This window comes from Microtus pennsylvanicus, chromosome 11, assembly GCF_037038515.1.
Source record: "Microtus pennsylvanicus isolate mMicPen1 chromosome 11, mMicPen1.hap1, whole genome shotgun sequence".
NCBI classification, from domain to species: Eukaryota; Metazoa; Chordata; class Mammalia; order Rodentia; family Cricetidae; genus Microtus; species Microtus pennsylvanicus.
In genome coordinates this window covers 34,195,059-34,220,057 of record NC_134589.1, presented here as the reverse complement: position 1 = coordinate 34,220,057, position 24,999 = coordinate 34,195,059, and the positions used below count along the sequence as shown (strand labels likewise).

The 24,999-nt window shown below is 42.8% G+C and overlaps 1 protein-coding gene across 1 annotated transcript in view; it reads right to left on the bottom strand.

The window, feature by feature from the left end:
- Ppm1e (protein phosphatase, Mg2+/Mn2+ dependent 1E) overlaps positions 1 to 24,373 on the bottom strand; it is a 136,750-nt gene extending 112,377 nt beyond the window's left edge. The window contains exon 1 of the mRNA XM_075991205.1: positions 23,792 to 24,373. Within this exon, the coding sequence (XP_075847320.1) occupies positions 23,792 to 24,237 (446 nt within the window). The 5' untranslated portion in view covers positions 24,238 to 24,373. The remainder of the gene's footprint in view (positions 1 to 23,791) is intronic.
- Between the last annotated feature and the right edge of the window lie 626 nt (positions 24,374 to 24,999).

Sequence of the window (24,999 nt, the reverse complement as noted above, 5' to 3'; positions counted from 1 at the left end):
GACCTAGACATGACTCTAGGCAACAGCTTGGCCCGATGACATCCTGACCCCGGCAGCGGCATGGCCCCCAGACACCAACAAGGCCACAGCTGGTGACCCAGACCCCAGGCTTCCGTGAGGTCTTTGGTGGCAACATGGGCCATGGATTTCAACACAGACCCCAGCTGCAGTAGCACCATGGACCAGGCGTAGCCCTCAGCAGCAGCCAGGATTGGCATCCAGCTTTTGCAAAGAAGGAAACCTTGCTATTTGGGCCAAAGGGATGAACACTGAAGATATTACACAGAAAGATAAAGATCTTTCTTTTCCACAGGTTCTACATTAAGCTGACTCTGTATTAAAATTGCAGGCTTTTTCTTGTTATTCCCCTCCAAATGGCAGTCTAGCAACTATTTACATGACATTTACAAGCATCAGTATTAAAAGTCATTTACAGATTATTTAAGGCATTTCAGAAGATAAGCACTGGTTGTGTAAGTTCTCTAAAACTATCTTTGTGTATGTAGGCATGCACATGCCAGGGCCCATGTGTGGAGGAGGGAAGGCAGCTTTTCAGAGACAGCTCTCTCCTTCCACCATGACTTTCAGGGACTGAGCTCGAGTGCTCAGGGTTGAGCACAAGCACTTCTAACCATGGAACCAGCCCCGTATGTGCAGATTCTACGCCACTTCATATGAGCAACTTGAACATCCTTGGATTTTGGCATCCACAGAGAGCAGCAGAATTCATCCACCATGGAAACTGAGGAGTGGTGGCAATAATCGCTTCACATGTGGAACCTAAAATTCCCAAGCTCATGGAAACAATAGAACGATGACGATCAGGAGCTGGGAGATGGTGGCAAGAGAAAGGAAGTGCAAATTTTAGGAGCTGGTGAGAGGGCTCCGTGGAAAAAGACACCTACTTTCAAGTCTGACAGTGGGACTTCAATCCCAGAAGCCCTATGGTGGAAGGAGAGAAGCAGCTCCTTAAGTGTCCTCTGACCTCCACGTGCGCACTGTGGCATGAGCATGACTGTGCTCACAAACACACACACACACACACGTGTGTGTGTGTATATGTGTGTGTGTGTGTGTGTGTGTGTGTATATATATATATACATGCAGAAATACCATACACACATACCTCAAACAGAAACAGAAAGTTAAAATTAAAATTTTTAAAGAATATTTCCTAAAGATGAAATAATTAAAATGCAGCAGGTAAGGCTGGGGTAAAGAATGTCTGCCTCAACTGCACAAAATCTTGGACTTAATAACCTACGGTACTGTGTAAATTAGGTATGATGGTGCAGATCCATAACCCTAGTACTCAGGAGGTAGAGTTCATAATGCTTATATAAGAAAATAAGAAAGAGGGCTGGGTATGGCAGTGCACCCCTTTAATCCCAGCATTTGGGAGCAGAGGCAGGGAGAGCTCTGTGAGTTCAAAGCCAGTTTAGTCTACAAAGAGAGTTCCAGGTTAGCCAGGGCTGTTACACAGAGAAACCCCATCTCAAAAAGCAAAAAAACAAACAAAAAGGAAAAGAAAGAAAGAAAGAAAGAAAGAAAGAAAGAAAGAGTAAAAACAAGAAAGGTATAAATAGAGGAACAACCTTTAAAAGCTGGAGAGGGTGCAGAAGATTAAAGCAATGAAAGAAAAAACTGCAGTCAATGACATGGAACCAAGCAAACAGAAAAGGAACACAACCAAAATTGGCTCTTTGAAAGTTCATAATATCCTGCTAGACTAAGACAAGAAAAAGAACGTGAGAACTGGGATATAGCTCAGTTGGTAGGATGCTCACCGTGGTGGCTTGAGTGAGAATGGCCCCCATAGGCTCATATGTTTGAATGTTCGGTCCCCAGTGAGTAGGACATTGGGGAAGGATTAGGAGGTATGGCCTCTTTAGAAGAGGTATGTCACAGGGGCGGGAACTTTGAGGTTTCAAAAGTCAATGCCAGAACCACTCTTCCCCCCTCCTCTCTCTCTCTCTCTCTCTCTCTCTCTCTCTCTCTCTCTCTCTCTCTCTCTCTCTCTCTCTCTCTCTACCTATTTCCTGTGGATCAGGATGTAAAGCTCTTGGCTACTGCTCCAGCACCATGCCTGTCTGCTTCCCACAATAATGATCATGGACTAACCCTCTAAAGCTGTAAGCAAGCCTGCAGTTAAATGCTTTCTTTATAAGACTTGACCTGGCTCTTCACAGCAATAGAACAGTGATTAAAACATTCCCCTAACATGTGTGGGAAGGTGACAAGAGTGGACTAGATGTTCAAGGTCATCTTCAGCTATATAACAAGATAAAGGCTACCTTGAGCTACATAAGATTCTATCACACACACACACACACACACACACACACACACACACACACACACACACACACAGGGCCTGGAGAGATGGCTCACCAGTTAAAAGTACCACTCTCGCAGAAGATTTGAGTTTAGTTCCTTGTATCTGCATCAAGCCACAACCACCTGTCAGTCCAGTTCTAGGGGTTTGTTGCTAAAACTTCTCTTGGGTAGACAATTCCAGGCTTCAATGACAAACCAAACTCAATATTACCAAAGTTCACCCTAGGGCATCAATGCGTTTTTGTTGAGCTTGCTTATAGAGCATAGGTGAGGTCCTCACCCAGCAGGGAAGACTGACTCTACAGCTGCATAGATGAAGCCACCCTCACCTAGTATTCCCTGACCTTTTTCTCTAGCCCATCCCCCAGGTCACATGCAATTAGGGCAGAATTGTTTGCAACAGGTGGTTTGGAGTGGCTGGGTTGAGAATCTACTCAGGTACCCTCCCTGCCCCTCCTGCTACGAGAGGACATCAGACAGCAAGTCCAGCTGGGATGATCTTTTGCAAGCATGCACAGCCAAACTCCTGACCGTGGCCTCGGTTGGCTGGGAGGACAGTCCTGTACAATAGAGCCCGATGCCATCTTCTGGCTTCTGAGCACGCCAGCACTCATGAGCACATACCTTACTCATAATTAAAAAATAAAGTCCTTAGGGGCTGGAGAGATGGCAGCTAAAAGTACTGACTGCCCTTCCAGAGAACATGGGTTCCATTCCCACCACCTGCATGGTGGCTCACAACTATCTAATAACATCAGTCCAAGAAATCTGATGCCCCTTCCAGCCTCTGCTGGCACCAAGCATGCACATGACATACAGACATACATGAAAGCAAAATACCTGTGCACATAAAAATAAAATATTTTAAAAATATGTAAACAAATGCTAGCATATGAATCTAGAATAACACAATATAGAGAGGATAATAAATCCCGTGGCTAAAGGGACTTACCTCTAGGAACTCAAACTGGCTGACTATATGGAAAATAATGTTCTCTACTTCTCCCCTCAGTGCTGACATTTAAACAAATGTTCACATGCTGGGCAAGCATTCTGGGTCTGGGTTACATCCCTGAACCTGTAATTTACCATATTAACAGAACAAAAGACAAGATCCAAAAAGGTACATAAGAAACATTTAACAGAGTTCAACATCCATCCACTACATAAATGCTCAGAAAGTCAGAGGCAGAATGGAACTTCAGTCTAATAAAGGACATGTAAAAATAGCAGGAAGAAATCAGAGCAGAAACAAATTGAAGATTCTTTTGGGGGGGGGGGTGTTTTTGAGACAGGGTTTCTCTGTGTATCTCTGGCTGTCCTGAAACTAACTCTGTAGACCAGGCTGGCCTCGAACTCACAGAGATCTGCTTGCCTCTGCCTTCCTGAGTGCTGGGATCAAAAGCATGTGCCACCACTGCCAAGCTTGAACATTCCTTTAAGTGTCATTTAGAAGAGAAAAACTGAGCAACTAAAGCCAGATGGGAGGGACTCAGAACTTTGGCACTGGGAAAAAGGCGTCAATATATCTGTCCTGCCTCACTAGTCCATGTGAAGCTGTGTGCCCCGTGAAAGACCACACAGGCTCCTTCTGTCCTGAAAACAAATGATTCCGTCACTATTCATCTTGAGGAAATCACCTCACTCTTGGGATGAAAATCAAGGAAAGGGTTTATGGAGTCTGACGGGCTGAATGGCTGTAAAAATAGAAATGTGAGCAAGAGCTTGTATCAAGAATTGGCATTTTCATGGTCTAAAGAAAACTGTTATTTCTATATGCAGCAAGACCTATCTTTAAAAACCATTAAATTTCAAAATTATAGTTTCTTTTTTTAAGTTCAAGTTTATTCTTGAGGTTTTCCTCATCATGAATGCATATAATAATTCTACAATTGAAACAGCTACTAACACCTGCACTCAATTAATTTAATAAACATTATATATGAATCAGACATCTAAATTGAATTTTATATTTGTATATATTCTGTTTAAAATAGTAAAATTTCTTTTTTTCAAAATTTCAAAGGATTTCTCAACTTTTAATTATATGTATTGGGGAGTGATCAGTATGTAAGGGAATGTGGGCACTGGGAAGAAAACCCAGGTCCTCTATAAGAGCAGTACTTCTTTGGTTTGGTTTGGTTTTGAGACAGGGTCTCACTATATAGCCTTGACTGGCCTGAAACTCACCCTGGAGACCAGACTGGTGTCCAACTAACTGCTTGCCTCAAGTGCTGAGATTAAAGGCATTGCCACCACACCTGGGGTAATACTCCTAACCACTCAGCAATTTCTCAAACCCCCCCCCCTTTAAAGGTTCAAAACATTTAAAGTATTTATTCATTTTATGTAAGTCTTTTGCCGGCAGGTATGGACGTGTACCACAGAATGCCTTGTGCCAGAGGAGGTCACTAGAGGGTGTGAGTCCCCTGGAGCTGGAGTTATAAATGTTTGTGAGCGGCCATTGAGTACTGGAAATTGAATCCAGGTCTTGTGCAAGAACAGTAAGTGCTCTTAACGGCTGAACCATCTCCCCAGCCCCAAGATTTTTTAAAAGTCCACATTTATTTGTATCTATTCTGTATTAAAAGGGTGTCTCGCTGGACAGTGGTGGCGCACGCCTTTAATCCCAGCACTTGGGAAGCAGAGGCAGGCGGATCTCTGTGAGTTTGAGACCAGCCTGGTCTACAGAGCTAGTTCCAGGACAGGCTCCAAAGCCACAGAGAAACCCTGTCTCGAAAAACCCGAAAAGAAGAAGACAATGACATAACGAGGGCTAGAAAGACGGCTCGACTCAGTGGTGAAGAACTCCTGCTGCTCTTATGGAGGACCCAGACGCCCTCTTCTGAAATCCACAGGTACCAAACATGAATGTGATACACATACATACAATGCAGGCTAAACACTCACATATAAAATTAAAAAAAACGAATAAATCTAATTTTAAAAAACGGTTAAACTGTAGAGAACAAAGACATTCTATATTTTGTTGCAGTCATTCCTCAAAATGTATCAAATTAGCATATCTTTGCATTGGATAGTATAAGGACGTTTGATTTTAAAGTGGTTATTTGCATTGCTCACTTGAGTTTAATAAAAATTGCTAAAGGAATTTTGGCTTGTGATTAACAGGGAACTGACAACCATTTCAGGAACAGCCCTAAATATACCTCAGCCATTTTGTACTGTATATTAATGCAAAGTAGCTTCCTCAACATAGATGACCATAAAATCAAATTATCAATTAACTGTGAAAAATGCTGAAGATGCTCTATGTCCTGCAGTATCAAATATTTAGCCAAGATTTAATTATTTATGAAAATAAACAAGCATTAGCATGTTAATTTGTATTCATCTTTAATAAATGGTAAAATTATATGACTATCAAAGAACTGCGTTAAAATAGATTTCTTTACAATTTATTATCAGCAAATATTTCATCTGTATACCTATTCTTTCTACCCATATGCCTTTGATAGTTATGCTTCTATGCTGCCATGATAAAGCCATGTCTAAAAGCAACTTGGGAAGGAAAGGGCTTATTACAGCTTACACATTAGAATCAGGACAGGGGCTCACGAGGAACCTGGAGGAGGAACTGAAGCAGAAACCATGAGAAATGCGGCTCTGCTGTAACACGTGCACACCCGGTGCACACAGACCTAAAAGAGGCAACCAGATCTTCAGGGCTTGGAATTAAGAATGGGTGTGAGCTGTGGTGATATCTTGTTTGTCCTGAAGATCAGAGGGCGGAGCTAGTCACTAGTTAGCCATAGAGGTCTGGAGGTCTGTTCAGACAGACAGAAAGAGAAGGCGGAGAGAGGGATATAAGGTGGGAGCAGACAGCAAGGTAAGAGTTAGCTGTGACTTGCTCCTTTCTCTCTCTGATCGTTCAGCATTTGCCCTGTTATCTGGATCCAGGTTTTTATTTTAATACCAATTAGAACTCAGGCAACAGTGAGCTGCCTTGTGGGTACTGGAAACCAAAGCCACCCATGACCTCTGGAGGAAAAGCCAGTGCTCTTAACCACTCAGCCATCTCTCCAACCCTCCTTGCCCCCGCCAATATGTGTTTTTTAAAGATGTTTTTAAAAGTGTTGTGACTGAAGCTACAGCTATGTGGTGAGTGGCTGCCTAGACAGGTGCTAGAGGTAGAGGCCATAAGTAGAGCATGCATGAGATCCTGAGTTCAATTCCTACCATGGAAAAAAGCAGTAAGCAGACACTGGCGTAGGCCATGGGAGGGAATGGTACTTCTGGCTCACCTCTGGGACGTGCTTTTAGTAAGAGATGCCATTTGAAGTGAGGGTTGAGGGCTGAATCTCTAGATGGTAAAAGAGAAGAAAATAAACTAATGAATAATCGATGCTGATTTATCACCTCGTGCAGTTGTTCACATGCACCCAGCTTCTGAGTGTGCTTCTGTCTCTCCGGAACGGAAGACATGGCCTTCACGGGTTTCAGCATTTTTGTGCATCTATTTTGTGCAAGGTATGGTTACACAGTTGAACAGATAGAAAGAAGCAATCCCTATCCATCTTTGGGAAGTAAATAGGATTTCAGCATAGTTGAATGGGCATGCTTTAGGGAGTCGTCAGTTCTAAAATCTTTACAGATTGGTATGGGGTAGCATGAAGAAAGAAATGGGATGAAAGGAGAGGAAAGGAGAAGGGAGAGGGAGAGAGTTCATGAATATACAAGTCCTTGTTCTAAAGGCCCAAGAAAACAAACTGGAAGTCTGAAATGAGAGTCAGTTCAGGGGCAGCAAGATAATAAGCTTTGGGGTCAAGTGCCTCAGACTTCCAATTCTGATTCTACTACATATCTTGTGTGACCTTGGAGAAATCGCCTAATGTCTAGTAAATCATTTGTGTGTTTGTGAAGCAGAATAACAACACTGAGGTTTAGTGCACCACTGCATAGAGGACAGACACTGACCCTGCCCGTGCTCGAGCAGCAGAAGATCGCCAGCTTGCTGCTCTGACTTTAAACTGCATACTTCTTGAGAAAAGGGAACGTGCTTATTTATTTCTATGAAGCAGCATTTGTCACAGTATTTGACATATGGTAAATACTTATTATTAAGAATAAGTATTATTCTCACTATAGTAAAATTATTTATCACTTGAAATCTTTTTTGTAGTAAGGAAAAATAAACTTCATTTTAAAAATAGTTTTTAATCATATTTTCTTAGAACTTACTGTTAATTATGCATATCATAAAATGTCAAATAATTTGTATTTTGTTTGAACATAGCTGGTCATCTATCCTGAAGGAACTGAATTCTATAATAATTTTCTATGATCTATATATCAACCACAAAAACTACCAGGCAACATAGAAAGCCCTATTTATTTGACAACCACTTTAAAAAGTTAATATAATAAAAAGCTTTTTAAACCAAGGAAATTCTCAAAATGGAAAGCTCAATTAATTAAAATCTTTTATAGTCTTTGGGGAAATGAGAAGAAATTCAGTTTCATGGTTTGATGATTCTGACCTATGTAGGAATATAAAATGCACTAATTACTTAATGTTGTATTTAATGGACTTTTCCACTGTGGCATTTAATTGGCTCATTTGACTAAGAGTATAACTTTAAGGTGCTCTTTACAATTATTTTACTTCATTCTGAGAGAATGTCTTTATTTTATACTTGATTTTTAATATGTTTTACCTCTTCCTCCCCCTCCTTTTGTACTGGGATCAAACTCAGGGCTTCATGCGTGCTGTCCAGTGACTTTTACCACTTAACTACACCCTAGCCCCTTGATCACCAATATAGTTTAATAGAACTAAGCTGCCATCTTTTTGCCCAGTTTTTGATAAGTACTGGGAAGTGAACTCAAGGCCTTAGTACATCCTAATATCGCTTAGTGCATGCTAATATCACTTAGTACATGCTAATATCACTTAGTGCATGCTAATATCACTTAGTACATGCTATATCACTTGGCCTACATTTTCTCTTCTTTTATAGTCAGTGGAATCCTGGCCTTTAATGACAAGCTTTGCGTGAAGCCATTTTTAATACATTATTCAAAAGAAAAATGATTTTACAGTAATGGTTCTGAAACTGTTATAGCAGATGGATACAATGGTGAGGGTTATAATCCATGACATTTTAGAATATGTATCATGAATTATTCAGGTTAATTTATAATCTACAGCTTATTAGCGACCAGTATGGGTTTTGTTGGCTTCTAAAATATATGCTACATTTATGATAGTCATAGAACTTGAAAACTCAAAAGTCTTTCTCCTCCTTTTTTAAAAATATTTATTTATTTATTTATTTATTTATTTATTATGTATACAATATTCTGTCTGTGTGTATGCCTGCAGGCCAGAAGAGGGTACCAGACCTCATTACAGATGGTTGTGAGCCATCATGTGGATGCTGAGAATTGAACTCAGGACCTTTGGAAGAGGTTAAGGCAATGCTCTTAACCTCTGAGCCATCTCTCTAGCCCCTCTTCTTTTTTAAGTAATTAAAAAATAGGAGCTGGAGAGGTGGCTCAGCAGTTTAGAGCACTCCTTCCTCTTGCAAAGTGTCAGAGCTCAATTCTCACAACCATCCCAAACTCCAGTGCCAGGGGATCCAAGATCCCTCTTGTGGCCTCCACAGACACCAGACATGCTCATGGTGCATATACATACATGCAGGCAAAATGCTCAGACATTTTAAATAAAATGATAAAAAATGTAAAAAGCAGCTAGGTGTGGTGGTACATGCCTTTATTCCCACCACTCGGGAGGAAGAGGCAGGTGGACTGAGCTTGAGGACAACCTGGTCTACAGAGTAGGCTCCAGGCCAGTCAAAGCTATGTAGTGGGAATCTGTCTCAAAATATTTTGAAAAAATAAAATAAAAGGGGACTGGGGTTGTACCTCAGAGGTATAACACATGGTTGGCATGCATAAGTCTTGGAACCAAACATCAGCACCCGAAAAATAAATAGGAACTGAGAGATGACAGTTTGCAAAGTGTTTGCTGTTCAAGCAAGGGACCTAAATTTGGATCATCAGTACCCACAGGCACAGGGTGCATTCCTGTAATTCCAGTGCTGGGGAGACAGCAAACAACCTAGCTGAATCAGTGCGTTTCATGTCAGTGAGAGACCCTGCCTCAAAAATTAAGGTGGGAGCAATTAAGAGAAACATGATATTGACCTCTGACCTCCACACACATGGGCATGTGCACACACGAACACACACACACATATATATAAATTAAATATTTTAAAAAGGATTGCTTTTCCAAACAGACGTGTGTTGAATAGATGGTAATTACATTAGGAACTAAAGTATAGAGAAAAAAGGATGCCTCTGGCTACTTCAATAACAATTGAAATTTAAATTTTAAATAAGTTGCAGAATAAGTCAACTACTTAATAGAAAAAAAATATCTCCAGGCATCTAAGTAAATGAACGATTAACTTCTTTTTTTAAAAAAAAATGCTATTTCTATAAACTATACACCAAGATACGAACTTTTTTAATTTATTGTTTCAATTACTGCTGGATTTCAAATTCTGTTTGCAATGGCAGCACTAAGAACTTTTCTTTATAAAGTGAGGGGTAAAGGTGGGGAGGGCCTGCAAGTGAGGGTAGGGTTTGTACTTTTTAAATGATTTATTTATTGCTATGTTGTGTGCATCGGTGTTTCTCCTGAATGTATGTCTGCGTGCAGGTGTCAGGTCTCTTTGAGTTGGAGTTACAGTTATGAGCTGCCATGTGGGTGCTGGGAATCAAACCCAGGTCCTCTGAAAAAGCCAACAGTGCTCTTTAATTGCTGAACTATCTTTCCAACCCCACCTTTTCTTTTATTAGAAGCAATAGTTTAGAATAGTATTTGGTGCAAAAAAAAAACTTAAAATGTTGTTTATCCATAGGTAGTCTCTGAACAGGATACCTTTTTGGATAAAAGATAAAATAAAAATCCCACATCCCCTCTCCCATCAAAAAGGATGCTAATTACAGTTACCAGAAAAATGCCTGTTCTGTGCAAAATAAACATCATCTACAATGGCAGAAAGGCAGGGAACTATGTATCTGCAGAGTCCCTCAGGGAGTTAAACAATGTTGGCTAAACTAGAGCCGGAGGAAGAAAAACAAATGGCAGCCAGGAGTAGTGGTGCAAGCCTTTAATCTCAGCACTAGGGAGGGAGAGGCAGGTGGATCTCTGCATTCCAGGACAGCCAGGGCTGCATAGAGAAAACCCTGGATATGAGAGACAGGAACAAAGATGGCACAATGACAGGGAAATTAGCTGGGAGGCTACTGAAGTAAGGACAAGATATGGTGAAGCCCAAACTAGAGCTGGGGAGAGGGTTCTGGGGGTAAAAGTGCTTGCTGAATAAGCATGAGGACCCAAATCCAAATCTCTAAAAATCCATGTAAAAGCTAGAGATGGAGCCAGGCAGTGGTGGCGCACGCCTTTAATTCCAGCACTTGGGAGGCAGAGGCAGATGGATCTCTGTGAGTTCGAGGCCAGCCTGGTCTACAAGAGCTAGTTCCAGGACAGGCTCCAAAGCTATATTAAAAAAAAAACTGTTTCAAAAAACAAAACAAAAAGCTAGAGCTGGAGAGACACGAATCTTGCAGGTTAGCTTGCCTAGTGTGCACAGTGGAAAAGCATGGCAGAAGATGTCCTCTGACCTCCAGACGCACCTGCACATGCACACACAGCGGGGTACAGTGCACTATAGCAACAGTAATGTGCACTATAGCAACAGTGCACTATTGTTAAAAGGGCTGCAGTCAGTTTGGCTGCAGACTATGCTGAGTGTAACAAAATTTACAATTTTAACATCATTTTACACAAAGATACTTTTATTTACCAGTCCAAATTAGAGAATGCCCTGAACAAAGGAAGTTTTCCCCACTCCCTAGACAGGGTCTTGCTAATGTAGTGATGATAGCCTCAAACTTCAATTCTCATATTTCAGCCTCCCAAGTGCTAGACTAGACTTACAAGCATTTGCTATCAAACCAGACTTGAGTTCTTTTTCTCTCTCCCGCCCCCACTTTTGTTTCTGAGACGGGGTTTTTCTGTGTAGCTCTGGCTATCCTGGAACTCACTCTGTAGGCCAGGCTGGCCTCAAACTCACAGAGATCCACCTACCACTGCCTGGTTCTTTTTTCTTTTTAGTAAAAAAATGTATTTGGGGCTGGAGATGTGGCTCAGTTGGTAAAGTACAAGTCCAGCATGCCCAGAGTCCTGGCCTCTGTTTTCATTACCACCTGAAACCAGGGGCAGGGGTGCATACCTGTACTCTCAGCACTAGGGGAGAGGAGGGAGGGACAGCCTGGGCTATATGAAATGTGTAGACGGAAGTTTCTGTCCCTCCCAGTCCCACAGCCATTCAGTCCCAAATAACACAAAGGCTAATATTAATTATGAACTGGTTGGCCTATTACTAACTACCTGTTACAACTTAAATTAACCCATAATTCTTGCCTATTCAAGTCATGTGGCTTGGTACCTTTGCTCAGTAAGGCATTCTCATTTTGCTTCCTCCACAAATGGCTGGTGACTTCATCTCTGCCTTTCCTCTTCCCAGAATTCTCCTAGTCTGGTCTCCCCACCTATACTTTCTGCCTGGCTACTGGCCAATCAGCGTTTTAGTAAACCAATACGGTGACAAATCTTCACAGGGTACAAGAGCATTATCCCACAGCAGAGATGCTGTCTCAAAGCACAACAACAAAACCAAAACCACCACAGAGTCCATGGGCTGGGGATACAGTTCAGTTGGCAGAGTGGTTTCCTAACGTGAACAGAGCTTTGAGTTCAATCCCCAGTACCACAAAAACCAGGAGTGGTGGTGCATGCCTGTAATCCCAATACTCAGGTGGTAGAGGCACGAGGATCAAAGGTTAAATATTATCCTCAGCTACATAGCAAGGTAAGGCCAGTAACAATGTAATAGTCTTTAAAAAGAAAAAAAAGGTACTGATGAAAGCTCAGGCAATAAGGGTGCTTGTCAACCTAATGACCAGAGCTCCACCCCAGGAACACACATGGTGGAAGCTGAGAACTGACTACCATAAATGATTCTCTGACCTCCATGTAACCTCCAAACACAGGCTCACACATATACACACATAACAAACAGATAAATGTAATCCTTTTACACTAGAAAGGAATAACTCTACTGGGAAGAAAGATTTGGAATAAAGCCTAATAGCTGAGTTGAGAAATTAGGGGGAAAAAGCTGATTAGGTAAAGAAGCAAGAAGAGCATCCAGGGTCTGCAAATTCAATCAAGATCATTGCACCAGCCTGGTCTACAGAGCTAGTTCCAGGACAGGCTCCAAAACCACAGAGAAACCCTGTCTCGAAAAACCAAAAAAAAAAAAAAAAAAAGATCATTGCAATTAGTGCATAGTTACTGGCCAAGAACACAGGTTAATTGAGGTAAGACTAGATGAGGGGTAACCAGGAGCAGTCTTAGGCAGGGCCCTACAGACTCACCAAACATGTTGCTACAAGTTGAACACACTGAGATTTGTCTTAAGCAGGCGGAAAAGCAACCCTCTGAAGAATGGAAAATTGTTTGGTACTTTGTAGCCAAATGGTAGCTTGGACCAGGCTGGTGGGAATGGAGGCAGAACATTTTGTTTTCATTTAGAAATGAAATTAAAAGATTTCTAAACAAAATAATTAAAATGTTCCATCTTGCTTCTCTATGGTAGTGTAGAGAATTTCTGAAATGGCTCCCTAAAGATACACTGCTCTAAACACGGAAACCTAGGAACATGAATGAGACATTACTCCATGATTATGTGCTTATTATGTTGTGCTATTTTTTTCCAGTGCTGGGGATTGAACTCAGGGGTCCCATATATGGAAGATAAAACTCTATCACTGAGTGAAGCCTCCAACCCCAGCATTTAAAAAAAATATTGAGTCTAAACTAAGCACACAGTTTGCTATGGGAGTCACTGGCCACCAGCACAGAGGCAGGCAGGTCTCTGAGTTCAAAGCTAACCTGGTCTACAGAGGGAGTTCTAGGACAGCCAGGGCTATACAGAGAAACCTTGTGTCAGAAGAAGAAGAGGAGGAGGAGGAGAAGAGGAAGAGGAAGAGGAAGAGGAGGAAGAGGAAGAGGAAGAGGAAGAGGAAGAGGAAGAAGAAGAAGAAGAAGAAGAAGAAGAAGAAGAAGAAGAAGAAGAAGAAGAAGAAGAAGAAATAAAAAAAATAAGAAAATGAGAGACTTATCCAAAGGATGATCATCAAAATGTTCTCAAAGTTTGGAATATATAACATGTTCAATAGAATTCAGGTTAATTACTAAAAACTCACTAAAAAATCATATAGAACATGATGAGAGGTAAGGGAAGGTGTGTGAAATATAGATGAGGCAAAATTAATATGCTAAGGCTGGAATAGATATACATACATACAGAGAGAGAGAGAGAGAGAGAGAGAGAGAGAGAACACTATATATTGCCTGCATCTTAGAGGGACTTTGAACTTATGAACACTGTTGAAACTGTAAGACTATGGAAATCATGAAGTTGGACTGAGTATGTTTTGCATTACTAGATAGATCACAAGCCTATGGGAACAGGAACAGAAAATTATGGTTTGAATGTAAAATGCGCACCATAAGCTCATGCATTTGAATACGTGATCCCCAGCTGCAGTGCTATTTGGGAGGTTGTGGAACCTTTTGGAATGGGGCCTAGTTGGAAGACACAGGGGTGTAGGAGCAGGGCTTAAATGGTTATTGGTAGCCCCAGTTCTGGCCCAACATTTTCATTTCCTGATTTGTCCAGATAGAACGTACCATACCTAAAACTCTTACCACCATAGATGACATCCCATCCACCATGCCTCCATGAAACTAAACTAAAATAAATCCTTTCTCCCAGGTCGCTTCTCTTGAGTATTTTGTCTCAGCAACAAGTCATACACATACACACACACACACACACACACACACTCAAATATATGTGTAGGGATACACACACAAGGTGGGGCAGCAGATTTTGATACAGGGTATGATGGTGAATCTGTCAACTGGTCAGGGTCTGTGAGGGAGTTTCTAGATTGGTTTAAATGAGATCAGAAGACCCACTATGGACAGCACTATTTCATAGGCTGGAGTCCCAGAATAAATAAGGGAAAGAAAGGCACCAGCAATCATTTTCCTCGGTTTCCTGACAGGAGATGCAGTGTGACTGGCTTCCTTATTCTCCTGTCCCAGTGACTATAGACTACATTTCCCTATGACCATAGGCGACATCTCCCCTATGACCACAGACGACATCTCCTCTATGACCACAGACGACATCTTCCCTATGACCACAGACGACATCTCCCTATGACCACAGACGACATCTCCCCTATGACCACAGACGACATCTTCCCTATGACCACAGACGACATCTCCCCTATGACCACAGACGACATCTCCCCTATGACCACAGACGACATCTCCCCTGTGACCACAGATGACATCTCCCCTGTGACCACAGATGACATCTCCCCTATGACCACAGATGACATCTCCCCTATGACCACAGACGACATCTCCCTATGACCACAGACGACATCTCCCCTATGACCACAGACGACATCTCCCCTATGACCACAGATGACATCTCCCCTATGACCACAGACGACATCTCCCCTATGACCACAGACGACATCTTCCCTATGACCGTAGAAGACATCTCCCTATGACCACAGACGACATCTCCCCTATGACCACAGACGACATCTCCCCTATGACCACAGATGACATCTTCCCTATGACCGTAGAAGACATCTCCCTATGACCACAGACGACATCTCCCCTATGACCACAGACGACATCTTCCCTATGACCACAGACGACATCTCCCCTATGACCGTAGGCGACATCTCCCCTATGACCACAGACGACATCTCCCCTATGACCACAGGCGACATCTCCCCTATGACCACAGACGACATCTCCCCTATGACCACAGACGACATCTCCCCTATGACCACAGACGACATCTCCCCTATGACCACAGACGACATCTCCCCTATGACCACAGACGACATCTTCCCTATGACCACAGACGACATCTTCCCTATGACCACAGATGACATCTTCCCTATGACCACAGACGACATCTCCCCTATGACCACAGACGACATCTTCCATATGACCACAGATGACATCTCCCCTATGACCGTAGACGACATCTTCTTTATGACCGTAGGCGACATCTCCCCTATGACCACAGATGACATCTCCCCTATGACCACAGACGACATCTCCCCTATGACCACAGATGACATCTCCCCTGACCACAGACGACATCTTCTTTATGACTGTAGACTATATCTTCCCTGTTACTGTAAATGATATCTTCCCTATGATCGTAGACAACATCTTCCCTATGACTGTAGACTATATCCTTAAACCATGAGCCAAAATAAACCCTCCCTTCCCTTGTCTTGCTTTTGTCAGATATCTTGTCAGTGATGAGAAAAATAACAAATGCACAAGGTCTTGGTATTTTATAGTCCAGTTTAGCTAAACTCATCATCCTTCTGCCTCAGTCCCCTCAGTGCTGTGGTTACAGACCATGCCTGTCATTGTTTTGTCTGCATTGCTAGGGATAATCTTACACATGCTACACAAGTGTTTAACCACTGAGCCACTCTGCTGACCCTGCCCCCTATTTTTTTTCCCTTTGGGACATGGTCTTACTCTACAGCCCTGGCTATCCTGCAGCTCACTCCGTAGACCAGGCTGGCCTCAAACCCAGAGATCCATCTGTCTCTGCCTCCTGAGTACTGGAATGAAAAGCATTTGCTGCCAATTGTGGTGGCGCATGCCAGTAGAATTTGCTAAAGCAGACAGAGGCAGGAGGATCACAAGTTCCAGGTCAGCCTGGGCTACACACTTAAGAAGAAAAAAAAGCATGTGCCACCATGCCCAACACATACATTTCTTATATACCAATATTACATAATCCTTTAACTTGAATTTTAGTTAATTACTGAAACACATTATTTTTTAGAAAAAGTATACGTAACTAAGAAAAGGATAACATGTTTTATTCTTGTGTTACAAAGTTCAACCTTAGACTTTCAAAAAATTATTTATTTATTCACATGTTGTGGGGTACACAGAAGCCAGAAGAAGGAACCGAATCCCTCAGAGATGGCGTTGTAGGCATTTACGGAGCACCTGTCTTGTTACGGAGTGCTGGGATTTGGACTCTGGTCCTTATGCTTGTGCAGCAAGCACTCAACCTAAGCCATTTCTCCAGCCCCTAATTGTTGCAAAAAAATTTAATTATTTGTCCATTTTATGAGAACTAAAAATTTAATACAGGACATAAAATCCTTCAATCTCTTTAATCAAGCACAGGTGAACCACAGTTTAAAATGTCCTGAAAATTAGAGAAGATCCACCATTGTTCAACCTCTCAGCTCTCAGGTTTGCTGTGAAATCAGTTGCATTCAGAGAAAATTACCAATCTCCATAATTACAGCAAATATTAATAGCACTCATTTCTTTATTTTTTTTCTTGGCACTACTGGGAATTGAATCCAATGTCTTCCTATGCTAAACAAGTAATTACCACTCAGCTACATCCTCATACTCAGCTCCTGCTTTTTAGAAGTTTGTGGTCTTGCTATGTATGTGTCCTTAAACTTCCTATAGCACAGGCTGGCCTCAAACGGGCATCCTCCAGCTTCCATCTTCAGAATGCTGGGATGTACCACCATGCCTGGCTTAATTTCACATTTTGCATACCATAGATTTTGCCATTTTTTCCTTCATTCTCATGAATTATTTTAGGTATACCTAACTGTGAAGGCCGAATGGTGGAATTATAAACATTAGTTTCTCAAAAGATATGAATGGAACATGAGCTTGCACAAGGAATGTGCACTGAGTACTCTGGAAGGGCACACAGAAGAGACGCTCAGTTCAATATAGATGTGGGGATGATGAGGACAGGTTTCCTAAAGGAACTGGTAATAAATGGACACCTACACAATACACAAGAGATTAGACTGGCCTTGGAGCATGAGGTGTCATCATGGGGGGGGGGCACTACTGTAAATGCGCAGACATTAAGGAGAGGATAACACATGCACACTAATCCCTTAGTAGTCTGCAATAGCTGGAGTGTGGTTGCTACCGCGGGTAGAGCGGAGAGGGATTCCAGAGCTAAGGCCGATGAGGGAAGATGGAAAGCCTCACTGGTTTTAAGAAACTCTCAAACTTGCAGCTGGTCTCAGAGATGAGGGCGGTCTTATATGATCTCTTTCTTCTAAACTTTGTTAGAACGCTGTCTTTACAGTTGGGATCAGAAGGCTTGGATTGACTTGGAAGTTTAGGACTATGCCCTTAACCTTGCAGTTTAGTTAACATCAATTAAGGGTAAAAATGTCTAAGCTGTGGCTGGCAAGATGGCTCAGAGGATACAGAAGCTTGCTGCCATATCTGATGACCTGATCTGAGTTCAGTCCCTGGGACTCACATGATAGGAGATAACTGACTCCCACAGCACGCACACATGTACAAGCGTGCACACACACGTAAATATTTATATATATACACATATATACTAATTTTTTAAATGTTTTAGTAAAGCACTTATACTATATCTATATAAATCTATATAATCTGAGTCTGGAGAAATGACTTGGTAGTTAAGAACACTGACTGCTCTTCCAGAGGACCCAGGTTCGATTCCCAGCACCCACATGGTGGCTCACAACTGTCTGTTAACTATGCACTAATATATATGTGGTGCACCAATATATATGTAGGCAAAGAACACATACACATAAAATAAATAAAACTTTAAAAAGAAAGAAAAACTATGTAGTCTAATCCTAGAGTGGTAACAGTGACTACAAAGGGGTAAATAAAATGGACCTGAGACAACAAGGACAGTGTGAATAGGAAGAGACATGTTTATGAGATATTTCCAAGGCTAAATTGACAAATCAAATGTGAGGGGTCAAAAGAGAAACCAGGGATGGATTCACTCCAAAGATCATCAGGCTTCAGGCTGGAGCCAACGCAGAATGGTAGAGCGCTAACCTATGCGATCCCCAGCAACACATGAAACAAACAAAACACAGAGTGCCAGGTTCTGTTTTTGTTTTGGGGATGGAAGAGGAGGCTGGGCGTTAAATCTGAGAAGCCTTTTAGACATCTAGGTAGAAGTTGTTCCATTAGCAGTCAAAGCATGGTTGGAGGCAGAGCTGGGAGCCATGAGCATAACCACAGCAGCCTATCATGTGGGTGAACGATATCGACGAAAAATATTAAGACTTGAAAAGGTCGAATACAGAACATCAATATTAAGAAGATAGGCTGGGTGGTGGTGGTGGCACACGCCTTTAATCCCAGCACTCGGGAGGCAAAGGCAAGCAGATCTCTGTAAATTTGAGGTCAGACTGGTCTACAAGAGCTAGTTCCAGGACAGGCTCCAAAGCTACAGAGAAACCACGTCTCAAAAAAAAAAGGGGGGGGTATTTAAAATTTTACAGCAAATCAGCAGCTTCAAAGGCTAAGAGAAAGACTTGGGAACTATGATTAACACTAAGCTGTATTTATATTACCCTTTTTGTTTATGTAAACTTTCTCCACTTTTTGGTGAACACTTATTTTTTATAAGAAAATGTTTAATATTTGAAGGGAGTGATATAGTTTTCATTCATGTACTTCCCCATGTATATACACAAAAATGAAACAAAGGTGAATGACCTCTTCCAATGTCATTCATGATTCAACATAACTGGATTATTAGAGTCTATAACCAATGATTTTGTTTTCCAAACCATTCTTGATGTGCTATCTTCGATGCTACTGCAAACCATCTGGAACTACTTAACTTTGCCAGCCTGCTGTGATAGCTCTCTCCGCCTTGGGAAGCCTGTCCCAGCCGAAATGAATAACCGAGAAAACAACTGCTTTGAAAATGTGATAACACGCGGCTTTCAAATAAGACCAGCATATTTGTTTCTCATGGATCAAAACAAGCTGATCCTTAGTATTGTATTATATTGTTGTATTGTACCGTACACAGTACTGACATTAACCTACACAAGTAACCTCATACTCTGACATTCAAATTGAATATGACATTAGTTATAATTTTTTATTGGAGAATCAAAGGATCAGGAGATACGGCTCAATGGTAGAATAGATACCTACCAGGAAACAAAGAACCCAGGCACGGAGGCACACCTTGTAATCCCACTACTTGGACAGACCTTTTTCAAAGGTGTGTGTGGGGCAGGGGGTGTTGACATTTTAAAATTATTGTTCTTTCAAAATGTTACATGCTGTTTGTATATAGCAGAGTACACCTATGTACAAATTTTCCAAGTTGAAGTTTAAAGGTAAGAATTTATCCTAAGAATTACTCTAAAAACTTTCTAGCCAGGATGGTAGCCTATCTGTTAAGTCCAGCAATTACGAGCCAGGCAGGCAGATCTTTGGAAGTTCAAAGCCAGCCTGGTCTATATAGTGAGCTTCAGGACAGCCAAGGCTACAGAGCAAAAAACCCAAATCTCCCCCCAAAAGTACTCACTTTTATTTTATGTATGTGAGGTGTATATATACTACATTGATGTTTTGTGTCCACAGAGGAGAGAAGAGGGCACTGAATCCTCTGGAACTGGAGTTACAGCAGTTGTGAGCCACTGGATATGGGTGCTGGGAACCGAATTTCGATCTGCAAGAGCAGCAAGTGCTCTTAACCACTGAACCCTCACAACTTCTAAGACACTTTCAAGTTCCTAAACCTTCATTCTTTTCTTATCTATGTAACTGTGTTGTTGTTGTTTTGGGGTTTCTCTATGTAGCCCAGGCTGTCCTAACTCAGTCTGTAGATGAGGCTGGACTTGAAGTCAGAGATCCTCCTGTGTCTGGTGTGCACCACTATCAAAGAGCAATCTAGATAACTGTTTTTAAGTCGCTCTGAGTTTACAAGATTAGGAATGATAGATAGCTGCTGTTCTTATTCTAAAAGTCAAGAGAACCAAATTTTTGGGGAAATGTGTTACTATACTACACTTCTTTTTTTTTTAAAGATTTATTTATTTATTTATTTATTTATTTATTTATTTATTTATTTATTTATTAAGCATACAATGTACTGCTGGCAAGGAAGGCACCAGGTCTCATTACATTACAGATGGTTGTGAGCCACCATGTGGTTGCTGGGAATTGAACTCGGGACCTCTGGAAGAGCAGCTAGTACCCTTACCCCCTGAGCCATCTCTCCAGCCCTATACTACACTTCTTAAAGCAACATTTCAGCCAGGCATGGTGGCAAATGGAGGCAGAGGCAAGCAGGTCTCTATGAGTTTGAGACTAGTCTGATGATCTACATAGCGAATTCTAGGCCAGCCACGACTACACAGTGTCTCAAACAAACAAACAAAAAAAGGTAAATTTTCAAACCAGACATGGTCACACAAACCTGTAATCCTTGATCTGGGGAAACTGAGGCAGTGAAATTAGGAGGTGAACAACAGCCTGGGCTGTCTTTTAAGACGATGTATCAAAACAACAACAGCAACAAAATGAAAAAAACAGAGTAGAAGCTGGGTTTTTTGTTTGTTTCTTTGAGACTTTCAATCCCCTTAGTAGCAGATAGATTTCTCAAATACTGACAGGAAAACACACTAGACATAAACTAGTATCAAATTCAGTGTTAATTTTTTTCTACAGTCTTAATGATCAAATTGGTTAACCTAGTCCAAATTACCAAATTAGGGCTGAGGTTATAGCTCAGTGGTGGAGCATTTGGTGAGCATGCATAAGGCCTGAGTGAGGCTCAGCTCCCAAAACTGGTGGGGGGGAAACAGCTCTGAGAAGTTAAAGGGGGAAAAAATATATGTGTGTGTGTATGTATGTATGTATGTATGTGTGTGTGTGTGTGTGTGTGTGTGTGTGTGTGTGTGTGTTTCACTGTGTTCGGGCTATCCTGGATCTCACTCTGTGACCAAGCAGGCCTCTAGCTCACAGAAATTGCCTGCCTCTGCTGTGTTAAAGGTGTATGCCACCACTACCACCTGGCTGAGAAAATACATATTTTTAAGTCTTCATTAAGTATTTGCAGTCAGAATTTTTTTTAGGGACTGGAAAGAAGACTCAGTGGTTAAGAGCACTTCCTGTTCTCTCAGAGGACAGGAGTCGGGTTCCCAACATCCACATGTAGGCAATTCATGCTTATTGGCCTAATCTGGAGGATTCTAGACCCCTGGCACCTGTACTCACATATGCATACCCCTACACGGACACATACTTAAAAAAAAAGAATTATTTCTAAGAACTTCCTCCGATATTTAAAAAGTCAACATCCCAACTATGTCAAGGTGTTTTGAGACTCAGTGACTAAGCTGGAAACTGTTGAAATCATTTGTACACGACTTGTTTTTTCCCATATCTGCACAGAGGCAGTAATCTCACTTGTAAAACGAAGGGCCTGAATAGAAAATGACCTAACTCTTTAATAGAGTCAGCATAGTAATCTCACCTGTAAAATGAAGAGCCTCTTTAATAAAGTCAGCTGGTCCTGATTCTTGTGACTAAGTCTTAAGCTTTTTTTAAAAAAAGAATAAAACCTAAAAATGTCATTACACATTTTAAACTTTTAACCCACTAAGGACCTTAAAGATACTTTACACAAACAAGCCAGCCATTTTATCTCTGCTAGCATCGGAACAAAATATGGTACAAAGTCTGATCTTATGTGAAAAATCTCTGATTTAAGGGGAAATAATACTTTCTAACTTTAATTTTGCTAGTTTTATCTCAATTACAAGCTTCTGATCTCCATTGGTGATCACCTTATCATTTTAATCATTTTTCTAATTTATACGTACATTAAAATTAATCTTGTTTTCTAGTCACATTAAGAAAAAACACCCACATCTTACCATCTCATTTTGTACATCTCATCATGTATAGCTCAATTTAAAAAGCCTTGAAATGTTCAGGACTGTCCTACATTAATGACAGGCTAGGGGAGCATTCGCTAATGCTTAGCCAGTGTGTCCCTTCTGGAGGTGCATATGTAAAGGTTAAAACTGTCCAAATAGTACTAGTCTGAGATAAATTCCTTCAGTTTGGTAAATATTTCCATTATATTTTAAGCAGAAACTTGAGTGTCTTTGAATAGCGTATAAAAAACGGCATTTTGTAGGTCCTTTTCTTTAACAGTTTACAAAAGAACTACTCTAAACCGTTAATGCTGTTTACCCCTGGGTGGTGGTATTACACGCCATTTTATTTTTGCATTTCCCCAAAACACATTATTCCCTTGGTAATCGAACATTATTGTAAAATTAATTGCCAGATGGTTTATAAAGTGTGGCATCCACATGGTCCAATTCTACAGATCTGATCTGCTCAGTGGCTTTTTCACTTTGAAGAGCAGCTGCTTTTAACAGGAGAATGATTTGATCAGGTGTCTACGAGGTCAGCCGACGACAAAACAGCTTTCTTTTCCAGGCCCTTCTTTTCAGCTTTGGAGAAATCCAGGAAGTGGGTCTGAACTTAGCTGTAGTGACTCGCAGTAGTAAACTTTTTGGGTGGTCAGAGTAACACCTTTCATTACAACTATTAGCTGAATGGCAAAAGACTCCCGGCTTTCCAGTGTGCAGAGGCATTATTTTGGAACAATTCCGTTTGGAAAGAAACGCAATTGTAAACCGCTTCTATTTCAAGCCCATAAAAAGCAAAACTCGGATGAAAGGCAAAGCCTTGACCTTTCTATTTTAGACTTTCATCTGGGTAGCTAAGCCATCTGCTTTCCCCCCACCTCCCACCCCATCTACTTAATGGACTGAAAATACTGCACTTAATTGCAATTTTATCAAACCAAGTTGACTTTTCTACTTTAATGAATTACGACCGCGTCCTTTCACCTTTAGGCAGGGATTCCTTCCCAATCCCTTCCCACCTCTCAATTATGACATGTCAAATGTCTATAAAGTATGATACTAGGCACTCGCGTAGGAAAGCCATTACAGAGCTTTTCATTTCAACCGTGAGGACCTGACGGAAAAATCTAGGGGTCTGGGCCACTCTTGGACACCGGGACGGTATTAGCTTTGTTGCGGTTACGCAGGAAGACACCTCCACCTCACAGTCCATAAAGGAGTCGCGCGTCCCCGCCGCCCAACAAGAAACGCAGCCCGGGAAAGGGCAGGCAGACGAAGGTGGGAGGAAACCCCAGGAAGAAGGGCGCTGGGAAGAAAGGGGAGCCCAAGACGGGAGGGAAGACCTTCTCAGGAAGGAGCCGGGGAAGGGTGTGCGAAGTGGCTGAGAAGCTGGCCGAGAGAGCCGAAGAAGCGGGGCCGGGTGCAGGCGCTGGGACCCCGCCCGGGAGCCCCGCGGGGACGCGGGTGGCGGGGACGGTGACCCAGGCTGGCGACCCAGAGACGGCGGCCCACCCGCGGCCGAGCCCCGTTACTTAACTATTTGTAGAGCTGCTGCAGGCACAGGTCCAGGCTCTCGCCCTCCACCTCCTCCCGGGTGATGCGCTCCGACAGCGGCCGCGGGAGCGGGGGCAGCGGCGGCAGCTGGGGCTGCGGCGGCGGCGGCACGGCCGAGTGCCCCGGGGCCGCCGCTTCCTCCTCCTCCTCGCCCTCGGCCGCCGCCTCCTCCTCCTCCACCGCCTCCTCTTCGGGCTCGGGGTCTTGGTCCTGCTCCCCCTCCTCGGCCGCCGCTACTGTCGCAGCGTCCTCCCCCGGTTCTTCCCCCGAAGCCTCGGCCGCCTCAGCCGTGACCAGCTCCGCTTCGGGCTCAGGCTCGGATTCGGGTTCGGGCTCTGGCTCTCCGCCGCCGCACGGTCCTCGGAACTCGCCCAGGAACAGCTCCAGGAAGCGCCGGTAAGTTTTCTCCTCAGGGATGCAGCCCGCCATCGTTGCTCATGCCCTGAGGTCCACCGGGAAGGGGGTGGAGGATGAGCCCAGGAGGAGGAGGGGGCTGCTTCGTAGCCTCGCCTCCCGCTACGGAGGGGGAACGGCCGCACCGGCACCGGCGATCAGCACTGGGTTGCCTGGAGAGGGCTCCCGCAGGCGTGCGCGCCACCGAGCTCGGACGTGCGCGGCCCAGGGGCGGGGGCGGAGCGCGCCACCCCTCTCCGGTCTGGAGGGAAAGTTGGTGGCGGGCGCGCGCACAGGGTCCAGCGGCGGCCCACCCGCAATCCCTACCGAGAGCTCAGCCCACGCTGCCTAGAGACTGTCGCCATGGCAACCGGTTCTAATTAAGAATTCCAGGGTCCTTCCCGTCGAGTCTGTGGAGTGGTAAGGACACTGGACTCCTGCACTCCAACTTCGAATGGTCCTTATTGGATGAAGACCCCAGTTTCATGCTAAGAGTGAACGAAAGCATTTCTTGGTTCCACTCGGAGTGTATTGACTTCAGATTCCTTCCTTGCCTTAGCATATCCGTTGATACTACAGTACACAGTAAACGTCTTTTTACTGAGGATACACCTCGAAAATAGAGATGTGTGCATAGGCACCTAAAAGGGTAGTTTCCTTTGCTTAGGTTCCTTCATTTGATTCTAAGTATCCCCATTTCTCAAAAAGATGAATGTGAGAAATAAAGTAGTAATTTACTCGCTTTAAAGTCCAGACTTCCCAGCAGTGGCGTTGGTGTTGGAACCCAGATCTAAGTCT